This window comes from Coenobita brevimanus, unplaced genomic scaffold, assembly GCF_032717465.1.
Source record: "Coenobita brevimanus isolate Jiangsu-jjx unplaced genomic scaffold, ASM3271746v2 jjx.HiC_scaffold_470, whole genome shotgun sequence".
NCBI lineage: Eukaryota > Metazoa > Arthropoda > Malacostraca > Decapoda > Coenobitidae > Coenobita > Coenobita brevimanus.
The window spans coordinates 12,011-32,785 of record NW_027644869.1 but is presented as its reverse complement, the minus strand read 5'-3'; the positions used below and the strand labels follow the sequence as shown (position 1 = coordinate 32,785).

General features: G+C 30.8%; 1 protein-coding gene across 1 annotated transcript; it reads right to left on the bottom strand.

Annotated features, from left to right (window-relative positions):
- Positions 1-7,696: 7,696 nt before the first annotated feature.
- On the bottom strand, positions 7,697-10,779 carry LOC145390279 (uncharacterized). The gene is made up of 3 exons (XM_080265259.1): positions 9,975-10,779; positions 8,690-9,912; positions 7,697-7,879 (listed from the first exon to the last, which is right to left on the bottom strand). Exons 1-3 carry the CDS (start codon positions 10,777-10,779, stop codon positions 7,697-7,699), a joined length of 2,211 nt encoding a protein of 736 aa, XP_080121385.1.
- Between the last annotated feature and the right edge of the window lie 9,996 nt (positions 10,780-20,775).

Below are 20,775 nucleotides of genomic sequence, written 5' to 3'. Positions count from 1 at the left end.
CATAGTTTTAAAACTAATATGAGTGTCATATCTGTATACTGAATAGAGGGATTTAGCAATTAAATTCATACATAAAGATGAAAGAACATTATCGCGATTTAAATAGAGGTTAGCTAAATTTATATTAGTGAAATTTTTAAATTCTCTATGGCGATTTTTAAATAGAGTGTTTATAGAGCAAGGAATTTTTTCCTTAGGAAAAGGACAACATCTATTAACTAAATTTAGATACTCTATCTCGTAATGTTTTGATTTAATATTGCCTAATTTTGAAACCACACAATTACATGAATGAGACGAGAAACATTCTTTTAATATTTCCATGTTATAGAAGAGCAGAGCAAAGTCACATAGGTTTTATAAGGATTAAAAAACAATTTATAGCTCTTTTCATTTTATCTACATATTTTTTATAACAGCAACTGCCTTTTCGCCTCAGTGTTATGGTCATGCGACTACACCTTTGTCATAAATGCACGGAGTAGTAATAGTTAGTGTTGGATTGTTTTTTGTTTTACAATAATATTTCAACTAAAAAAAAACCTCTCATTTAAACCTTAACTCCTCGGACTAGAGTAGTGGTGGATGGTGCCGCCGCTAGAAAGAATTTTTGAGCAATATTGGCTGCCGCATTACGAAAGGCTCCACCGATTGGACAAAAAGTAGTAGTAGTTGTTGTTCTTGTTACTTTAACTGCTGGTGCTATAAAACCAACTTTATTGATAATAACCTTACATAGCCACTTGCCAGCTAAAGGATGCAAAATATTAATTGTCTATAATAAGATGTAAAATAAAAAATATTCAAAAACCAACTTTATTGATAATAACCTTATATAGCTAAACTATTCCAGAGGTTCTTCTTTTCAGCATTCTCTTCTTCTTTTATATCTTCCTTGGAGATCTCATTCACAAAAGTAACATTCTCTTCTTCTTTGGAGATCTTTTCTTCTTTTATATCTTCCTTCGAGATCCCATTTGGCTCCTCTCCAAAAGATGTGGCCCAACAATCAACCTAAAAATTATCTCTTTAGATAGTTATGTTACAAAGAAAACCTTTAGAATATTAAAAATTATTTGGATCCATAGTCACACCCCCACTTGGTTTTCTTTTATAGAATCTTTATGTTTATAATTAATTGTAGTTAATATTATAATCAATATTAATATAACAATAACTAAAATTAATATAGCCTAATCTGATTCAAAAGGAAAAGCCATTTCATTATTTATTTTAAAAATATAAATATCTATTATAATAATTTACTTCAAGGCCCTTTTCGCCTCAGTGTTATATACAACCATATAGTCATAAATGCACGGAGTAGTGGTAGTTAGTGTTGGATTGTTTTTTTGTTTTGACGGCCATAGCCAGACATCTCTTTTCGAAGAGAGGGGTAACATTCTCCGAGTCCAACAGTATTTTGCCCAGGGAACATTTAATATTATAGTATCATTTGACCTCATGGCCTAGCCTAGCCTGACTGTCTCAATAGGTTTAAAAAGCATTTATGATCCAAAAAGTCGCCCGCTAAAGGATTGATAATCCCCAAAAAAAGTCTACTATGTAGTAGTGATCTACAAACCAACTTTATTGATAATAACCTAATATAGCCACTTGCCAGCTAAAGGATGCAATTGCCTATAGTAAGATGTAAAATAAAAATATTCAAAAACCAACTTTATTGATAATAACCTTGGTGGTTGCTCTGTTGCATACGTGGGTGCTCACATACACCTTACGCTTGAACACACGCCCACACATCACAACCAAAGCGCCGCTTATCATCTCCGCCATGCAACACAACGTGCTGTGCAAGACGTGACCGGCTTCGAAAAGTGCAATCACAATGAGAACATGTGTATGGTTTTTCTCCTGTGTGAATGCGTTCATGTGTTGTCATGTTGTATTTCTGCAGGAACTTCATGCCACAGTATTTACAAGCAAACTGCTTTTCCCCTGTGTGTACCTTCTCATGGCTCCTGAGCCTACCCATGGTCTTGAAGTATAGGTCACACTTATCACATTTATAGGGCCGGTCACTGCGATGTGTGGCCATGTGAGCTGCCAGGGTCCCAGACTCAGCAAAGCACCTCCGACACTCCTGACATCGGAATGGCTTTTCACCTGTATGTATCCTAACATGCTTTCTCATTGTTGACTTATCTGAGAATGCCTTACTGCAGTAGGAGCACTTGTATGGCTTTTTACCCAAATGGATGTTCATGTGAGTCTGCAAGGAGTATCTGGCAGTGAATGATGTGCCACATTCTCCACAGGTATATGGTTTTTCACCAGTGTGAGTCCTCATGTGGTACTTTAGATGCTCTTTTCTACGGAAGGTTTTGCCACACACATTGCAAAGTTCTGTCCTTCGGTCTTCGTGAATGTCCCGATGCTTCTTTAAATTTCCGGATAAGCTGAACCTCTTCCCACACACTTTACACTGGTATGGTTTTTCACCGGTATGCACTCTCATGTGTCTTTTCATGTTACTTTTGTCACCAAAGCTTTTCTGACAAAAGTAACAGATGATGAGACCTTCCTTTTGGTGGTTTTCAAAATGTTCGGCAAGAGCTTGATCACTGGGGCAATGCACATTACAATACTTACAAGTAAAACTTCCCAGACTAGAGGACCCTGAATTCTCTGTAATCTGTTCTGAGCTATCACAGTTCATCTCATCTTCTGCAATATTTTCTTCTTTTATCAGCTTGGCAAACGGTTCTTTACCAGAACCATCATTACAATTATCACTGCCAATATCTTTTTTTTTTTTATTGGCATACCATTAGAGAAGTTTTTTATCCTTATCTGAAATTTTGCTAATACAAAGGTCTTTACTAAAGTTATCAAATGACATGTCCTTGTTGACATCTTCCAGAGGTTCCTCTTTGATGTTGATATCTCCAAAAATATCCTTAATGGGTGGGGGGTGGTTTGTACATACCACTGCCAGAGAATTCTCTGTAATCTGTTCTGAGCTGAGATCACGGTTCATCTCATCTTCTGCAATATTTTCTTCTTTTATCAGCTTAGCAAACAGATCTTTACCAGAACCATCATTACAATTACCATTAGAGAAGTTCTTATCCTCATCTGAAATATTGCTAATACAAAGGTCTTTACTAAAGTCATCAAATGACATGTGCTTGTTAACATCTTCCAGAGGTTCCTCTTTGATGTTGATATCTCCAAAAATATCCTTAATGGATGGGGAGTGGTTTGTACATACCACTGCTTGAGAATTCTCTGTAATCTGTTCTGAGCTTCCATCTACACTGGTACCACCCATCTCAGTCCTGTGTCCTTGCAAATTACTCCAATGAGTATTTAATTCTGGCTTGCAAAATAACTTGAATTTAACCTTATTTATGGTTGTTCCGCTCTCAGTACCACATATATCAGGTTTTTCATCGATGTCTTTCTTTGCATCAGGGGAAGCACTGCTAAGGTTGAGTGCATTATCATCCAAAACTATATATTCAACACCTTCTAAAGTGGGAAACCACTCACAATCACCCTCTCCCAGTAATTCTGTTTCATGACCACCATTGGTGAATCTTGTTAAGTTTCTGCTAACAGGTACACTCATTTTTGTTAACTGTCTGTCAAATACACTCCTTTCCATTGTATTGCCATTTCTGAGAACAATTTCATTTATCTGCCTTTCCTTTGACATTTTCTGTAAAGCAGCCATCTTCATATCCCTCGGCTTCCCTCTTGAGCGCCCCATCATGTCTGTTGGTAGTCTGACACTCAGGACATCATGCTTGGTGGCTGGTGGCTTGTTAAGGCTTAACATTTAGGGGGGAGCCAACTGCCAACCAGATAGGTCAGCAAGGTTGGAATTGCCCTTTTCGCCTCAGTGTTATATACGACCATCTGGTCATATGACTACACCTTTGTCATAAATGAACGGAGTAGTGGTAGTTAGTGTTGGATTGTGGACGAGAAGATAGTTTTTAGTAAAAATCTTTTTTGAATAAAAATATTTTCAGTAATAACCTACACTTAATTATAAATCATATAAACCAAACACAGTTTTCTTTTGTAACTTTAGGATTCAAAGAAAAATCTTCAATTTGTATTTCTTTTTTATTCTGAAATGGAGAAATTATATTTAAGAAAATCAAACTAAAACTATTTTCTGACATATTATTTTATAAAAATATATTAATCTCTCGAACATATGAATTATTACCCTTTAACCCTTTCGTAGACAACCAATTACCAATTAGACAGATGGGTAAGGAATGAGAGAAATATGAATAGGAATGATACACTAGAGTTCCAAGATCAAGAAAAATCTTTTTTGAATAAAAATATTTTAAGTAATAATCTATACTTAATTATAAATCATATAAACCAAACAGTTTTCTTTTGGAACTTTAGAATTCAAAGAAAAATCTTTAATTTGTATTTTTTTTTTATTCTGAAATGAAGAAATAATATTTAAGAAAATCAGATTAAAACTATTTTCTGATATATTATTTTACAAAAATATATTAATCTCCTTTAGATCAACTAGACAGATGGGTCAGGAATGAGAGAAATATGAATAGGAATGATACACCAGACTTCTCAGATCAAGAAAAAACTTTTTTAAATAAAAATATTTTAAGTAATAACCTATACTTGATTATAAATCATATAAACCAAACATAGTTTTCTTTTGGAACTTTAGGATTCAAAGAAAAATCTTTAATTTGTATTTTTTTTAATTCTAAAATGAAGAAATAATATTTAAGAAAATCAGATTAAAACTATTTTCTGATACATTATTTTACAAAAATATATTAATCTCCTTTAGATTAACTAGACAGATGGGTAAGGAATGAGAGAAATATGAATAGGAATGATACACCAGACTTCTCAGATCCAGAAAAATCTTTTTTGAATAAAAAATTTTTCAGTAATAACCTATACTTGATTATAAATCATATAAACCAAACATAGTAAAAAAAAATCTTCAATCTAGACTTCCCAGATCCAGAAAAATCTTTTTTGAATAAAAATATTTTTTCTTTTGGAACTTTAGGATTCAACGAAAAATCTTCAATTTGTATTTTTTTTTAATTCTATGGGTCAGGAATGAGAGAAATATGAATAGGAATGATACAGCAGACTTCTCAGATCCAGAAAAATCTTTTTTGAATAAAAATATTTTCCGTAATAACCTATACTTGATTATAAATCATATAAACCAAACATAGTTTTCTTTTGGAACTTTAGGATTCAAAGAAAAATCTCCAATTTGTATTTTTTTTATTCTAAAATGGAGAAATGATATTTAAGAAAACAGACTAAAAACTTTTTTCTGATACATTATTTTACAAAAATATATTAATCTCCTTTAAACCAACTAGACAGATGGATCAGGAATGAGAGAAATATTAATAGGAATAATACACTAGACTTTCCAGATCCAGAAAAAAAAAGTTGGAAGTATGATATATCATTCCTAAGATTTTTCAGAGTCTCTGAAATGTAAAAAAAAATATGTTGTGTCACTCTAATAAATTTTTCTGAATTTACAAAACTAAAAAAAAATTAGTAGATGGCCAGTCATTAAAAAAAAGTCGGAAGTATGATATATCATTCCTAAGATTTTTCAGAGTCTCTGAAATGTAAAAAAAAATATGTGGTGTCACTCTAATAAATTTTTCTGAATTTACAAAACTAAAAAAAAAAATTAGTAGATAGCCAGTCATTAAAAAAAAGTCGGAAGTATGATATATCATTCCTAAGATTTTTCAGAGTCTCTGAAATGTAAAAAAAAATATGTTGTGTCACTCTAATAAATTTTTCTGAATTTACAAAACTAAAAAAAAAAAAATTAGTAGATGGCCAGTCATTAAAAAAAAGTCAGAAGTATGATATATCATTCCTAAGATTTTTCAGAGTCTCTGAAATGTAAAAAAAAATATGTTGTGTCACTCTAATAAATTTTTCTGAATTTACAAAACTAAAAAAAAATTAGTAGATGGCCAGTCATTAAAAAAAGTCGGAAGTATGATATATCATTCCTAAGATTTTTCAGAGTCTCTGAAATGTAAAAAAAAATATGTTGTGTCACTCTAATAAATTTTGCTGAATTTACAAAACTAAAAAAAAAATTAGTAGATGGCCAGTCATTAAAAAAAAAGTCGGAAGTATGATATATCATTCCTAAGATTTTTCAGAGTCTCTGAAATGTAAAAAAAAATATGTTGTGTCACTCTAATAAATTTTGCTGAATTTACAAAACTAAAAAAAAAATTAGTAGATGGCCAGTCATTAAAAAAAGTCGGAAGTATGATATATCATTCCTAAGATTTTTCAGAGTCTCTGAAATGTAAAAAAAAATATGTTGTGTCACTCTAATAAATTTTGCTGAATTTACAAAACTAAAAAAAAAAATTAGTAGATGGCCAGTCATTAAAAAAAAAGTCGGAAGTATGATATATCATTCCTAAGATTTTTCAGAGGGTTTAAGAAAGATGAAGGGAAGAAGAAGGAGGGGTCTACGTCGTTGCTCTACCAACTAGACACGCCAAATGAATACATAATTTGCCTTCATATTCGATAGGAGGACCTGAAATTAATCCCCCATCTTCAGCACCGTAGACAAACTGGCCAATTTTAGGTATAGGGATTCTCCTATACCAAGAATCAAGAGTTTTGTCATTGTGTAATAGAACCCAGTCCCTTTGGAAATTTATTGGTGAAGGCGAAGGATATTTTTTATTAATTTCTATATATTTGTCAACAGATATATAATTTTTGAATGAAATGTTTTCTTCAGATTCATTAAGAATATCTGTAAAATTATAATATCCAATTATGTAAAGTATATTTACTATTATTTCCATAGTTTTAAAACTAATATGAGTGTCATATCTGTATACTGAATAGAGGGATTTAGCAATTAAATTCATACATAAAGATGAAAGAACATTATCGCGATTTAAATAGAGGTTAGCTAAATTTATATTAGTGAAACTTTTTAATTCTCTATGGCGATTTTTAAATAGAGTTTCTATAGAGCAAGGAATTTTTTCCTTAGGAAAAGGACAACATCTATTAACTAAATTTAGATACTCTATCTCGTAATTTTTTGATTTAATATTGCCTAATTTTGAAACCACACAATTACATGAATGAGACGAGAAACATTCTTTTAATATTTCCATATTATAGAAGAGCAGAGCAAAGTCACATAGGTTTTATAAGGATTAAAAAACAATTTATAACTCTTTTCATTTTATCTACATATTTTTTATAACAGCAACTGCCTTTTCGCCTCAGTGTTATGGTCATGCGACTACACCTTTGTCATAAATGCACGGAGTAGTGATAGTTAGTGTTGGATTGTTTTTTGTTTTACAATAATATTTCAACCAAAACACCTCTTTCATTTAAACCTTAACTCCTCGGACTAGAGTGGTGGTGGACGGTGCCGCCGCTAGAAAGAGTTTTTGAGCAATATTGGCTGCCGCATTACAGGAAAGGCTCCACCGATTGGACAAAAAGTAGTAGTAGTTGTTGTTCTTGTTACTTTAACTGCTGGTGCTGTAAAACCAACTTTATTGATAATAACCTAATATAGCCACTTGCCAGCTAAAGGATGCGAAATATTAATTGTCTATAATAAGATGTAAAATAAAAAATATTCAAAAACCAACTTTATTGATAATAACCTTATATAGCTAAACTATTCCAGAGGTTCTTCTTTTATATCTACCAAAGCAGCATTCTCTTCTTCTTTTATATCTTCCTTGGAGATCTCATTCACAAAAGTAACATTCTCTTCTTCTTTGGAGATCTTTTCTTCTTTTATATCTTCCTTCGAGATTCCATTTGGCTCCTCTCCAAAAGATGTGGCCCAACAATCAACCTAAAAAATTATCTCTTTAGATAATTATGTTACAAAGAAAACCTTTAGAATATTAAAAATTATTTGGATCCATAGTCACACCCCCTCTTGGGTGAGTGTTTGCTGAAACACCCTTATAAATCTGAAAACGAAAAGAAATTTCAACCCTATCTGGTTGGCGGTTGGTTGCCCAGTAAAGGATTACTAGTAGATGGTGATTTTTCTTTTATAGAATCTTTACGTTTATAATTAATTGTAGTTAATATTATAATCAATATTAATATAACAATAACTAAAATTAATATAGCCTAATCTGATTCAAAAGGGAAAGCCATTTCATTATTTATTTTAAAAATATAAATATCTATTATAATAATTTACTTCAAGGGCCTTTTCGCCTCAGTGTTATATACAACCATATAGTCATAAATGCACGGAGTAGTGGTAGTTAGTGTTGGATTGTTTTTTTGTTTTGACGGCCATAGCCAGACATCTCTTTTCGGAGAGAGGGGTGACATTCTCCGAGTCCAACAGTATTTTGCCCAGGGAACATTTAATATTCTTATAGTATCGTTTGACCTAATGGCCTAGCCTAGCCTGACTGAAGGAAAGGTCTGTCTCATTTTTTTCCTCAGTAGGTTTAAAAAGCATTTATGATCCAAAAAGTCGCCCGCTAAAGGATTGATAATCCCCAAAAAAGTCTACTATGTAGTAGTGATCTACAAACCAACTTTATTGATAATAACCTAATATAGCCACTTGCCAGCTAAAGGATGCGAAATATTAATTGTCTATAGTAAGATGTAAAATAAAAAATATTAAAAAACCAACTTTATTGATAATAACCTTGGTGGTTGCTCTGTTGCATACGTGGGTGCTCACATACACCTTACGCTTGAACACACGCCCACACCAGTTGCAGGGGAACCGCCTAGCTCCATGGCTGTGGAATGTTTTCAGGTGGCTTTTCAAAGTTCTCCTGGTACAAAATTTCTTAGAGCACATATTACATTCAAAGTTCTTTATTCCCAGGTGCATATCAATATGGCGTCGCAAGTGAGTCTTCCTGTAAAATCTACTGTTACAATGATCACAACCAAAGCGCCGCTTATCATTTCCGTCATGCACCACAACGTGCTGTGCAAGACGTGACCGGCTTCGAAAAGTGCGATCACAATGAGAACATGCGTGTGGTTTTTCTCCTGTGTGAATGCGTTCATGTGTTATCATGTTGTATTTCTGCAGGAACTTCATGCCACAGTATTTACAAGCAAACTGCTTTTCCCCTGTGTGTACCTTCTCATGGCTCCTGAGCCCACCCATGGTCTTGAAGCATAGGTCACACTTATCACATTTATAGGGCCTGTCACTGCGATGTGTGGCCATGTGAGTTGCCAGGGTCCCAGACTCAGCAAAGCACCTCTGACACTCCTGACATCGGAATGGCTTTTCACCTGTATGTACCCTAACATGCTTTCTCATTGTTGACTTATCTGAGAATGCCTTACTGCAGTAGGAGCACTTGTATGGCTTTTTACCCAAATGGATGTTCATGTGAATCTGCAAGGAGTATCTGGCAGTGAATGATGTGCCACATTCTCCACAGGTATATGGTTTTTCACCAGTGTGAGTCCTCATGTGGTACTTTAGATGCTCTTTTCTACGGAAGGTTTTGCCACACACATTGCAAGGTTCTGTCCTTCGGTCTTCGTGAATGTCCCGATGCTTCTTTAAATTTCCGGATAAGCTGAACCTCTTCCCACACACTTTACACTGGTATGGTTTTTCACCGGTATGCACTCTCATGTGTCTCTTCATGTTACTTTTGTCACCAAAGCTTTTCTGACAAAAGTAACAGATGATGAGACCTTCCTTTTGGTGGTTTTCAAAATGTTCGGCAAGAGCTTGATCACTGGGGCAATGCACATTACAATACTTACAAGTAAAACTTCCCAGACTAGAGGACCCTGAATTCTCTGTAATCTGTTCTGAGCTATCACAGTTCATCTCATCTTCTGCAATATTTTCTTCTTTTATCAGCTTGGCAAACGGTTCTTTACCAGAACCATCATTACAATTATCACTGCCAGTATCTTTTTTTTTTTTATTGGCATACCATTAGAGAAGTTTTTATCCTTATCTGAAATTTTGCTAATACAAAGGTCTTTACTAAAGTTATCAAATGACATGTCCTTGTTGACATCTTCCAGAGGTTCCTCTTTGATGTTGATATCTCCAAAAATATCCTTAATGGGTGGGGGGTGGTTTGTACATACCACTGCCAGAGAATTCTCTGTAATCTGTTCTGAGCTGAGATCACGGTTCATCTCATCTTCTGCAATATTTTCTTCTTTTATCAGCTTGGCAAACAGTTCTTTACCAGAACCATCATTACAATTACCATTAGAGAAGTTTTTATCCTCATCTGAAATATTGCTAATACAAAGGTCTTTACTAAAGTTATCAAATGACATGTCCTTGTTGACATCTTCCAGAGGTTCCTCTTTGATGTTGATATCTCCAAAAATATCCTTAATGGGTGGGGGGTGGTTTGTACATACCACTGCCAGAGAATTCTCTGTAATCTGTTCTGAGCTTCCATCTACACTTGTACCACCCATCTCAGTCCTGTGTCCTTGCAAATTACTCCAATGAGTATTTAATTCTGGCTTGCAAAATAACTTGAATTTAACCTTATTTATGGTTGTTCCGCTCTCAGTACCACATATATCAGGTTTTTCGTCAATGTCTTTCTTTGCATCAGGGGAAGCACTGCTAAGGTTGAGTGCATTATCATCCAAAACTATATATTCAACACCTTCTAAAGTGGGAAACCACTCACAATCACCCTCTCCCAGTAATTCTGTTTCATGACCACCATTGGTGAATCTTGTTAAGTTTCTGCTAACAGGTACACTCATTTTTGTTAACTGTCTGTCAAATACACTCCTTTCCATTGTATTGCCATTTCTGAGAACAATTTCATTTATCTGCCTTTCCTTTGACATTTTCTGTAAAGCAGCCATCTTCATACCCCTCGGCTTCCCTCTTGAGCGCCCCGTCATGTCTGTTGGTAGTCTGACACTCAGGACATCATGCTTGGTGGCTGGTGGCTTGTTAAGGCTTAACATTTAGGGGGGAGCCAACTGCCAACCAGATAGGTCAGCAAGGTTGGAATTGTCTTTTCGCCTCAGTGTTATATACGACCATCTGGTCATACGACTACACCTTTGTCATAAATGCACGGAGTAGTGGTAGTTAGTGTTGGATTGTGGACGAGAAGATAGTTTTTAGTAAAAATCTTTTTTGAATAAAAATATTTTCAGTAATAACCTACACTTAATTATAAATCATATAAACCAAACACAGTTTTCTTTTGTAACTTTAGGATTCAAAGAAAAATCTTCAATTTGTATTTCTTTTTTATTCTGAAATGGAGAAATTATATTTAAGAAAATCAAACTAAAACTATTTTCTGACATATTATTTTATAAAAATATATTAATCTCTCGAAAATATGAATTATTACCCTTTAACCCTTTAGTAGACAACCAATTACCAATTAGACAGATGGGTAAGGAATGAGAGAAATATGAATAGGAATGATACACCAGACTTCTCAGATCAAGAAAAAACTTTTCTGAATAAAAATATTTTAAGTAATAACCTATACTTGATTATAAATCATATAAACCAAACATAGTTTTCTTTTGGAACTTTAGGATTCAAAGAAAAATCTTTAATTTGTATTTTTTTTTATTCTGAAATGAAGAAATAATATTTAAGAAAATCAGATTAAAACTATTTTCTGATACATTATTTTACAAAAATATATTAATCTCCTTTAGATCAACTAGACAGATGGGTCAGGAATGAGAGAAATATGAATAGGAATGATACACCAGACTTCCCAGATCCAGAAAAATCTTTTTTGAATAAAAATATTTTCAGTAATAACCTATACTTGATTATAAATCATATAAACCAAACACAGTTTTCTTTTGGAACTTTAGGATTCAAAGAAAAATCTTCAATTTGTATTTTTTTTTTATTCTGAAATGAAGAAATAATATTTAAGAAAATCAGATTAAAACTATTTTCTGATACATTATTTTACAAAAATATATTAATCTCCTTTAGATTAACTAGACAGATGGGTAAGGAATGAGAGAAATATGAATAGGAATGATACACCAGACTTCTCAGATCCAGAAAAATCTTTTTTGAATAAAAATATTTTCAGTAATAACCTATACTTGATTATAAATCATATAAACCAAACATAGTAAAAAAATCTTCAATCTAGACTTCCCAGATCCAGAAAATCTTTTTTGAATAAAAATATTTTTTCTTTTGGAACTTTAGGATTCAAAGAAAAATCTTCAATTTGTATTTTTTTTAATTCTATGGGTCAGGAATGAGAGAAATATGAATAGGAATGATACAGCAGACTTCCCAGATCCAGAAAAATCTTTTTTGAATAAAAATATTTTAAGTAATAACCTATACTTGATTATAAATCATATAAACCAAACATACTTTTCTTTTGGAACTTTAGGATTCAAAGAAAAATCTTCAATTTGTATTTTTTTTATTCTAAAATGGAGAAATGATATTTAAGAAAACAGACTAAAAACTTTTTTCTGATACATTATGCCAGTCATTAAAAAAAAGTCGGAAGTATGATATATCATTCCTAAGATTTTTCAGAGTCTCTGAAATGTAAAAAAAAATATGTTATGTCACTCTAATAAATTTTTCTGAATTTACAAAACTAAAAAAAAAATTAGTAGATAGCCAGTCATTAAAAAAAAAGTCGGAAGTATGATATATCATTCCTAAGATTTTTCAGAGTCTCTGAAATGTAAAAAAAAATATGTTGTGTCACTCTAATAAATTTTTCTGAATTTACAAAACTAAAAAAAAAATTAGTAGATAGCCAGTCATTAAAAAAAAGTCGGAAGTATGATATATCATTCCTAAGATTTTTCAGAGTCTCTGAAATGTAAAAAAAAATATGTTGTGTCACTCTAATAAATTTTTCTGAATTTACAAAACTAAAAAAAAAAATTAGTAGATAGCCAGTCATTAAAAAAAAAGTCGGAAGTATGATATATCATTCCTAAGATTTTTCAGAGTCTCTGAAATGTAAAAAAAAAATATGTTGTGTCACTCTAATAAATTTTTCTGAATTTACAAAACTAAAAAAAAAATTAGTAGATAGCCAGTCATTAAAAAAAAGTCGGAAGTATGATATATCATTCCTAAGATTTTTCAGAGTCTCTGAAATGTAAAAAAAAATATGTTGTGTCACTCTAATAAATTTTTCTGAATTTACAAAACTAAAAAAAAAATTAGTAGATAGCCAGTCATTAAAAAAAAAGTCGGAAGTATGATATATCATTCCTAAGATTTTTCAGAGTCTCTGAAATGTAAAAAAAAAATATGTTGTGTCACTCTAATAAATTTTTCTGAATTTACAAAACTAAAAAAAAATTAGTAGATGGCCAGTCATTAAAAAAAAGTCGGAAGTATGATATATCATTCCTAAGATTTTTCAGAGTCTCTGAAATGTAAAAAAAAAATATGTTGTGTCACTCTAATAAATTTTTCTGAATTTACAAAACTAAAAAAAAAATTAGTAGATGGCCAATCATTAAAAAAAAAAAGTCGGAAGTATGATATATCATTCCTAAGATTTTTCAGAGTCTCTGAAATGTAAAAAAAAATATGTTGTGTCACTCTAATAAATTTTTCTGAATTTACAAAACTAAAAAAAAAATTAGTAGATGGCCAGTCATTAAAAAAAAGTCGGAAGTATGATATATCATTCCTAAGATTTTTCAGAGTCTCTGAAATGTAAAAAAAATATGTTGTGTCACTCTAATAAATTTTTCTGAATTTACAAAACTAAAAAAAAAAAATTAGTAGATGGCCAGTCATTAAAAAAAAGTCGGAAGTATGATATATCATTCCTAAGATTTTTCAGAGTCTCTGAAATGTAAAAAAAATATGTTGTGTCACTCTAATAAATTTTTCTGAATTTACAAAACTAAAAAAAAAATTAGTAGATGGCCAATCATTAAAAAAAAAAAGTCGGAAGTATGATATATCATTCCTAAGATTTTTCAGAGTCTCTGAAATGTAAAAAAAAAATATGTTGTGTCACTCTAATAAATTTTTCTGAATTTACAAAACTAAAAAAAAAATTAGTAGATGGCCAGTCATTAAAAAAAAGTCGGAAGTATGATATATCATTCCTAAGATTTTTCAGAGTCTCTGAAATGTAAAAAAAAATATGTTGTGTCACTCTAATAAATTTTTCTGAATTTACAAAACTAAAAAAAAAAAATTAGTAGATGGCCAGTCATTAAAAAAAAGTCGGAAGTATGATATATCATTCCTAAGATTTTTCAGAGTCTCTGAAATGTAAAAAAAATATTTTGTGTTAATTTTTTCATATTTTAAAAAAAAAAAAAAAAAAAATTAGTAGATGGCCAGTCATTAAAAAAAAGTCGGAAGTATGATATATCATTCCTAAGATTTTTCAGAGTCTCTGAAATGTAAAAAAAATATGTTGTGTCACTCTAATAAATTTTTCTGAATTTACAAAACTAAAAAAAAAAAATTAGTAGATGGCCAGTCATTAAAAAAAAGTCGGAAGTATGATATATCATTCCTAAGATTTTTCAGAGTCTCTGAAATGTAAAAAAAAATATGTTGTGTCACTCTAATAAATTTTTCTGAATTTACAAAACTAAAAAAAAAATTAGTAGATGGCCAGTCATTAAAAAAAAGTCGGAAGTATGATATATCATTCCTAAGATTTTTCAGAGTCTCTGAAATGTAAAAAAAAATATGTTGTTGTATTTAGATGGAAGACCAAGGACTGTCATAGTCTTTCATAATTTCCCTTATTTTAATAATTTCGTTTATTCTTTCTTGTAAGATCTTTGGCAGGAGTTTCAGATGGGGCTGAAGTTTGTCCCTATTATCACTTATGGCCAAAAAACATTGGAATTGTAGTGTACCAGGATTATTGATAAAGAAGCGTTGAGGAAAATTATAGTTTAAATATTCATCTACATAGTACCCATCACTGAGTAAAGATTGGTATATCTTATCTCTATTATAATCCTTCCTCAAGATTGTTTGGAAGAAGATATTTGCGTTGAAAGTGACAAAGATCCCACCTCCAGCAAATTCAATGTAGTGGTCAAAGAATGCAAATAATTCTACGAAAACTTCTCTTTTTTTCTTCTTGAGTTTCATTCTGACTAGGAGGTGGAAGGTATCGACACAATCTGTCAAATCTATAAAGTATAAGCGATCAATATTTTCTAAATCAATCTTGAAATTCTTTAGTTCGTTGTAGTCCCACTCTGACTTCTCCGAGGGTGGAGTGTAACGATTAAACTTCATTTGGGACAATATAGCCGGATAGATATACCTTTTCAGAGTTTTCACATTATTCACTTCACTAACCAAAGATTTAAAACTCTCCATTATTTTCTGTTGTTTCTAATTACTGTTAGAATGAAAAAAAAAACATTGGTTGAAAAAAAAACTTTTTACAGATAATTCCTCGATCCTAGTCAAAAAGGTTATGGCTAGATATCCCCCTCCACTATAATCTTGTATTTTTTATTGAGTTATATTAAAAATGGAAGACCAAGGGCTGTCATAGTTTTTTATACTTTCCCTTATTTTAACCCTTTAGCAGGCAAGTGGCTATATAAGGTTATTATCAATAAAATTAGTTTTTGAATATTTTTTATTTTTACATCTTACTATAGACAATTAATATTTCGCATTAGGCTAGGCCATGAGGTCCTCCAAGACCAAAAGATACTATAAGAATATTAAATGTTCCCTTGGCAAAATACTGTTGGACTCGAAGAATGTCACCCCTCTCTTCGAAAAGAGATGTCTGGCCATCTCTCGGATGGCCGTCAGCTGTGCAGTGCGATGATAGAAGATCTACTCCAAAGAGAACTTGATGGTCTGGTCGAATGACCAGACTTTACCAAGATGAACGTGTTTGTCCAACTCTTCACCCAAGGGTGCGAAGCGAGGAAGAGAACGAAACCCAGCTTGGCGATGGATGGGACGTGGAGTAAATGGTTCGAAAGTATCTCCTATCCTTCTTCCGGTCTTCGGACTACAATTTAATAAAAGACGTTTTTCCTTTAAAACTTGGAGTTGAATTTCGTATCTCGCGCCATTCGCTTCTACCTATCCAAGATCGAGGCTGCAGTAACAGCGCCCACCATCGTCTATGCACTTCAGACTCTCATCAACGGGCGTCGGAAGAACGTACTCCGTGGACCAGTTAAACGAATTGAAAGACCGACACTCGGAGTTCACGGTTCAGGGGGGAACATTTTGCCTCTCCTAACACTAAATTTGTTCAAATGAAAGAGGTGTTTTGGTTGAAATATTATTGTAACAACCCAACACTAACACTACTCCATGCATTTATGACAAAAATGTAGTCGTATGACCATATGGTCGTATATAACACACTGAGTTAAAGGTTTATTTATACATTTTTATATAATGTTATTCATTTAATAATAAAAATATATATTGTTATTGTTTTTAAATAAACAATGAATAGGTTTAAAGATACTTGGGAAATAGATGAAGATTATGAAAAGTTTATGAATCATCTAATTTCTTATATTAAGAATAATTTTGGAATAGAAACATTAAAATACAATAAAAATGATTTCATAAATGAATATTACTTATTTGTTTCCTGTGTTAATGAAGTAAATGAAATCCTAATTAATTTTAACACTCTAATTGATTCTAAAAATAATGAAAAGGAAATCTTTCGTCAAAAAACTAAAGATAAATTAAATAATATAATTTATATTGCTATTAAAGAGATTTTTTCTAAACATAATACAAATTTGAAAAATATACCCTTAATTTATGTTGAACATTCAATATCTTTTATTCTTAATTATATAGTAAATATAGAAAATTACAGAGATGTCATTAGTCAAATATTGTTAGAAGCTTATGAAAGATATATATTGAATATATAAAAACAAATCTTTCATATATAATTAAAACTATCTATTACCCTACCATTACGAAATATTTTACGCCTTTTTTTATCAAAATAAACACCATTATCTTTCTCTTTAGCTTCTTTATAAACTTTATTTAATCGTCTCCATTCTTTCTCTTTTTTAATATTAATATCCTTTTGGAAGGTGCACTTTGAAAAAACTGTATTCTTCAATATCTTAGATTTATGATATACTTTGTTTCTAACTGCCTCATTTTCAAAAGTTAGTAGAATAGGACGTGGTCGCTTGACTCCTATTCTTCTAAATGATATTATATCTTCATTTATTTCCATTACATTCCAAATTGTTTTCAATTTCTCACTATCGCTTACTCCATTATCAGCTTCCGGTATACCAAATATTAGTAGATTTTTCTTTTTATTTGAATTGCATATTTTTTCAAGTATTTTACTCTGATTAAATCTAATCTCTTCTAAATTGTCAATTAGAAGAGAGAAAAAATTGTAGATTTCCTTATTCATATTATCCGGTGTTTTTTACCCCTGTACACTAGTCAGAAGCTAAGAGGCGATTGAGTATGAGAGGGGGTGTGATTTATATATATATGTGTCTTCCGTTCCCTTCCCATTCCTTTTTTTTTATATCAACATGAATTAAATATAGATTTTTATATTTAATAAAAAATAAATTTTTCTAATGTCTGCATATATATATAAATATTATATCTCTTTAGAAACCCAACTGATATGAATATATTGGTTATAAAGGATGATTTATTAAATCAAAAATATAACACATCTAATATAGCAATTGTCCAAATAATAAATTGTATTGCTGTTAAACCACATGGATTATCCGAGATATTAGCTACAGTATATCCTTATTCTAACAGTTATTCTCGTCGTAAAAGGATCAGTGATTATAATCGAGCTATATTTTCTCATAGACCCAAACCAGGTGAAATAGAAATTTGTAGAGGAATGGGTCCAACAGTTATAAATATAGTAGGTCAATTTTATATGGGAAAAGAAATATCAAGAAATATTTTAGCAAAAAATATAATAAAAACTAATATAGATTCTCATTTAAGGAACGGAATATTAAAAGATAATTCGATTAATCGTATATTGTGGTTTAAAATGGGTCTAAATGAAATAGAAAACAGAATTAAAAATAAGAGTCTGAATATTCAAACCATTTTATTTCCATATAATATTGGATGTGGAAAAGCTGGTGGATGCTGGGAGGAAACATATCTGCCAGCTATTGAAGACTTTGCATGTAATCTTGATAAATACAATATATCTATTAAAATTATAAAAAAATATTAACCCTTTAGCAGGAAAGTGGCGTTTTGGTTGAAATATTATTATAAAACAATGTAATATTTATATTTTTATTAAGATAAAAATAAACCTTTTAATAATGTTTTTCTTTTTCATTTATTATCCTATTGTTTTTAAAATAATAATAAAAACATTTTTATTTATAATAATCTAATTAATCATGGGTCTTTCAGCAACATGGTTTAATTGTAGAAGAAATATTATTCCTTGTAATTCCGACGGGGATTGTGAGATTTCTTGTGTTTATAACATGACAGAGCCAACCCATTATATATGCAAGGAAGGTACTTGTCAAGAAGGGAAAGTAGAAGATGAAGATATTGAATATATTCAACAGGCTACAGAAGATTTAACTTATATTAAGAATTATACTTTCTCCTTACTAACAAAAGAACAAGCAGAACTTATTTCTGAGTTTCCTAATGTCTTTATTAAAAAAAGGGCCAATTTTTATAAGGAGTTAAGGAAAAGAGAAGATAAAATCTCTTTTCTTTCTAAAAAAAAGTCATAAAATAGAAAAAGATACAACATCTTTTGGTGAAATTAAGCAAATGATATTAGGTCAGAGCATAAACAATATTGATGACAATAAAATCCAATTTAAAAAGAAAAACGATGAAAAATACAGATCAAGATATAATGAAAAACTACGTTTCCAAAAAGGAGAAATAAAAGATTTTTTATGTAATGAGGAAATGAATGCCGGAATTGAATTAATTCGCTACACTTCCACTGACAATGCCAGCCTTGAAGTTGCTATTTGTTTATGTATATATCCTGAAAAATTAACCGGTCCAGCTTGTAAATGGGAAACAAGATTAGATGCAACTGATTACGACTCTTGGTTGTCTATGAATAATATGATTCCCTATGATAATACAATAGAAGATTATAATAGGGCTTTAAGATTTTGTAAATCCAAATAAAAAAACTTATGGGTAAGATGGGATAATAATCATAAAAGTTTTTTTTGTATGCCCAGAGCTGAAAGAATTCAAGAGAGTCTTACAAACAACATAAGTTCAAATATTTTAACAGTGATTGATGATAAATTAATAAGTAATAATTTAAAAATTAAGTACAACATTAAAGAATTTAGTCTTTTAAATACTTTATTTGATTAGTTATAGATCATTTATTGAGATTATCAGAATATTTTGTTATAAAAATATTATAGATATTAAAACAATGATCAGCACATAAACGGTATTTCAGATAGAAATAATGAATTTTCTGAACAGATTTAAAAGTTGCTAATTTCAATATAGAATAATATTTATCTGATAATTGTTTCATATTCATAAATTTTTCATAACTTTTCTGTATTTCATTTACATATGCATTATTATTTTCATATTTCCTATTCATTTTTCTAGCAAAATCTTCAAATTCAGCTGATGTTATTTTCAGCTTTTTCTTTAGAGATGAAGATAATTCTTTTATATAATTCAAATATTTTTCATCTACTAGGATGAAAATATTCTTATCTGTATTTAATATTTCAAAAAAAAAGGGTGTAATTAATAGGAATAATATTGCTATTTTAAATAAAAATATAAACATAATGAATATATTTTTTTATTTGAATAAAAATATTTTTACATATAACCTTTTAGCGGGCAGCCAACCAGATAGGTTCGCCTCAGTGTTATATACGACCATATGGTCATACGACTACACCTTTGTCATAAATGCACGGAGTAGTAGTGTTGGATTGTTTTTTGTTTTACAATAATATTTCAACCAAAACACCTCTTTCATTTGAACCTTAACTCCTCGGACTAGAGTGGTGGTGGACGGTGCCGCCGCTAGAAAGAGTTTTTGAACAATATTTATGATCCAAAAAGTCGCCCGCTAAAGGCATTTATGATCCTAAAAAAGTCTGCTATATAGTAGTGATCTACAGTAAGATGTAAAACCAACTTTATTGATAATAACCTAATATAGCCACTTGCCAGCTAAAGGATGCGAAATATTAATTGTCCATAGTAAGATGTAAAATAAAAAATATTCAAAAACTAACTTTATTGATAATAACCTTATATAGCCACTTGCCTGCTAAAGGGTTAATTGATTTATGGCACCAAATACTAGTGAGAAAAATTATATTTATACATAACTTTAGTTGCCTCAAATCAGATAGGTTAACAAAGGTTGAAATTGTTTTCTAATCGCACCACCACACCTTTGTCTTGTGATGTTTGTTTCTTTCTTTACAATAAAATTATTCAACTAAAAAAATCCTCTAGGAGCAGAACCAATTCTTACTAGTGATTTCATTTTTCCAAAAAATTATATTGCTTGACGTCTTAACTGAACAAGAAATACAAATAAACTATGTCTTTCGGAAAGAGTAATAATTTTCTGTAGTGTTATAAAGAGACAAGTTGCTATATTTGTTTCTATGACTTTATTTTTTCTTATTCCTTTACTATCAAGCATTTTTATAGTTTTTGATATTGAATGAAGAATATTTTCAAATTGATGAACTGTATCATAAGAAATGAAATTATTAAACGAACTAATA

Excerpts from the sequence above, each read along its gene's own strand:
- LOC145390279 (XM_080265259.1), bottom strand. The coding sequence starts at position 10,779 with ATGAGTGTACCTGTTAGCAGAAACTTAACAAGATTCACCAATGGTGGT. Across the intron at positions 9,913-9,974 it reads GGATAAAAACTTCTCTAATG|AACCGTTTGCCAAGCTGATA; the intron begins GTATGCCAATAA and ends GTTCTGGTAAAG. Across the intron at positions 7,880-8,689 it reads CCAAGGTTATTATCAATAAA|GTTGATTGTTGGGCCACATC; the intron begins GTTGGTTTTTTA and ends ATAATTTTTTAG.